The following is a 3,400-nucleotide window of genomic DNA, read 5'->3' as shown; positions in this document are numbered from 1 at the left end:
AACCAGTTCCACATTGGACCAGTGCATTTCGCACTCTGCTACCAATCCAGTGGTCATAAGTTTGATTCTTGGCTCGGCCAATGTGGAACCAAAGGAATATATTTCTGGTATTAGAAATTAATTTCTCGATACAATGTGGTTTGGATCCCACAATAAGCTGTAGGTCCCGTTGCTAGGTAACCAATTGGTTCCTAGTCACGTAAAAATATCTAATCTTTTGTGCCAGCCCTAGGAGAGCTGTTAATCAGCTCAGTGTTCTAGTAAAACTAAGATATACTTAACTTTTTTTTTCTACCCTGAACCTTACACCCACAGTCATCCACCTGGTCTCTACCCACAACTTTTCACCCAGTCATCCACATGGCCTCTACCCACAACCTTACACCCACAGTCATCCACCTGACCTCTACCCTAAACCTTACACCCACAGTCATCCACCTGGACTCTACCCACAAACTTACACCCACAGTCATCCACTTGGCTTCTACCCACAACCTTACACCCACAGTCATGCACCAAGTCCTCTACCCACAACCTTGCACCCACAGTCATCCACCAGGCATCTATCCTAAACCTTACACCCATAATCATCCACCTGGCCTCTACCCACAACCTTGCACACACATTCATGCACCAAGTCTTCTACCCGCAACCTTACACTCACAGTCATCCACCTGGCCTCCACCCTAAACCTTACATCCACAGTCATCCACCTGACCTCTACCCTAAACCTTACACCCACAGTCATCCACTTGGCCTCTACCTATAACCTTACACCCACAGTCATCCACTTAGCCTCTATCCACAACCATGCACCCACAGTCATCCATTTGGTATCTACCCACAACCTTACACCTACAATCATCCACCTGGCCTCTACCCTAAACCTTACCCCCACAGTCATCCACCTGGCCTCTACCCACAACCTTACAACCACAGTCATCCACTTGGCCTCTACATGCAACCTTACACCCACAATCATCCACCTGGCCTCTACCCTAAATCTTACACCCACAGTCATCCACCTGGCCTCTACCCGCAACCTTACACCCACAGTCATCCACCTGGCCTCTACCCGCAACCTTACACCCACAATCATCCACCAGGCCTCTACCTTTAACCTTACACTCACAGTCTCCACCCGGCCTTACCCAAAACCTTACCACTCACGTAATCCACCTTGGGTCCTCTACCCACAACTTACACCCACAAGTCATCCATGGCCCTCCCCTTACCCTAAAGGTTCCAATCACCAGTAATCCACCTGGTATCTACAAAACTTTACACCCACGTCATCCACCTGGCCCTCTACCCTAAACCTTACCCCCAAACAGTATCCCACCTGGCCTCTACCCACAACTTACAACCACAGTCATCCACTGGCCTCTACATGCCAACTTTACACCCCACAATCATCCCACCTGGCCCTTCACCTAAACACCCCCACAGTCATCCACCGGGCCTACCCGCAATCTACACCCAACAACATCCACCAGGCCTTCTACCCTAACCTACACTCACAGTCATCCCACCTGGCCTCTCAAACCTTACACCCACAATCATCCACCAGGCCTCTACTAAACCTTACACTCACAGCCATCCACCTGGGTAATTACCACAAACTTTACAACCCACAGTCATCCCACCCTGGCCTCTACCCTAAAACCTTTACCCCCACAGTCATTCCACCTGGCCTCTACCCACAACCTTTACAACCACAAGTCATTCCACTTGGCCCTCTACATTGCAACCTTTACACCCCACAATCATCCACCTGGCCTCTACCTAAACCTTACAACCCCAGTTCATCCACCTGGGCCTCTACCCGGCAACCTTACAACCCACAAATCATCCCACCAGGCCCTCCACTTAACCTTACACTCCCACAATCATCCACCTTGGCCTCTACCCTAAACCTTACATCCCACAGTATCCACCTGGTTCCTACCCAAACCTTACACCCACAATCATCCACTTGCCTCTACCCTTTAACCTACACCCACAGTTATCCACCTGGCCTCTCCACCGCAACCATTACACACCACAGTTCCATTCCACTACTACCCACAACCTTGCACCCACAATTCATCCACCTGTCCTCTACCCTAAACCTTACACCCACAGTCATCCACCCACAGTCATCCACCTAGCATCTACCCTAAACCTTACATCCACAATCATCTACCTGGCCTCTACCCATAACCTTACACCCTCAGTCATCCACTGAGCCTCTACCCACAACCTTGCACCCTCAGTTGTGCACCAAGTCATCTACCTGCAACCTTACACCCACAGTCATCCACCTGGCCTCTACCCTAAACCTTACACCCACAGTCATCCACCTGGCCTCTACCCTAAACCTTACACCAACAGTCATCCACCTGGTCTCTACCCACAACCTTACATACACCAATCATCCACCCGGCCTCTACACTTAACCTTACTCCCACAGTCATCCACCTAGCCTCTTCCCTAAACCTTACACCCACTGTCATCCACCTGGTCTCTACCCACAACTTTACACCCACAGTCATCCATCTGGCCTCTACCCTAAACTTTCCACTCACAGTCATCCACCCCTGTATCTACCCACAACTTTACACCCCACAGTCATCCACCTGGCCTCTACCCTAAACCTTACCCCCACAGCCATCCACCTGGCCTCTACCCGCAACCTTACATGCACCAATCATCCACCCGGTCTCTACCCTTAACCTTACACCCACAGTCATCCACCTAGCCTCTTCCCTAAACCTTACACCCACTGTCATCCACCTGGTCTCTACCCACAACTTTACACCCACAGTCATCAATTTGGCCACTACCTGCACCTTACACCCACACTCTTGCACCAAGTCCTCTACCCGCAACCTTACACCCACAGTCATCCACTTGGCCTCTGCCCACAAAATTTCACCCACAGTCATCCACTTGGCCTCTACCTGAAACCTTAAACCTACAGCCATCCACAACCTTACACCCATAGTCATCCACTTGGTCTCTACCCTATACCTCCCACACACAGTCATCCACCTGGCCACTACCCTAAACATTACACCCATAGTCATCCACTTGGCCTCTACCCTCAACCTTACACCAACAGTCATCCGCCTGGCCTCTACCCTAAACCTTACACCCACAGTCATCCACTTGGATTTACCCGCAACCTTACACCCACAGTCATCCACTTGGCCTGTACCCTCAACCTTACACCCACAGTCATCCACCTGACCTCTACCCTAAACCTTACACCTACAGTCATCCACCTGGCCTCTACCCTAAACCTTACACCCACAGTCACCCACTTGGCCTTTACCTGCAACCTTACACCTATAGTCATCCACTTGGCCTCTACCCTAAACCTTACACCCACAGTCATCCACTTGGCTTCTACTCTACC

At 50.6% G+C, this 3,400-nt stretch overlaps 1 protein-coding gene across 1 annotated transcript in view; it reads left to right on the top strand.

The window, feature by feature from the left end:
* Positions 1–360: 360 nt before the first annotated feature.
* LOC135218703 (uncharacterized) overlaps positions 361–3,400 on the top strand; it is a 3,602-nt gene continuing 562 nt past the window's right edge. Inside the window, exons 1-4 of the mRNA XM_064255152.1 lie at positions 361–559; positions 667–833; positions 1,335–2,137; positions 2,963–3,400. The exon at positions 2,963–3,400 is cut by the window's right edge and continues 562 nt beyond it. Of these exons, the coding sequence (XP_064111222.1) occupies positions 361–559; positions 667–833; positions 1,335–2,137; positions 2,963–3,400 (1,607 nt within the window). The remainder of the gene's footprint in view (positions 560–666; positions 834–1,334; positions 2,138–2,962) is intronic.

The sequence above is a fragment of the Macrobrachium nipponense genome, chromosome 1, assembly GCF_015104395.2.
Source record: "Macrobrachium nipponense isolate FS-2020 chromosome 1, ASM1510439v2, whole genome shotgun sequence".
Taxonomy (NCBI): domain Eukaryota; kingdom Metazoa; phylum Arthropoda; class Malacostraca; order Decapoda; family Palaemonidae; genus Macrobrachium; species Macrobrachium nipponense.
Note: the sequence above shows the minus strand (reverse complement) of the source record. Positions and strands in the feature narration are given on the sequence as shown.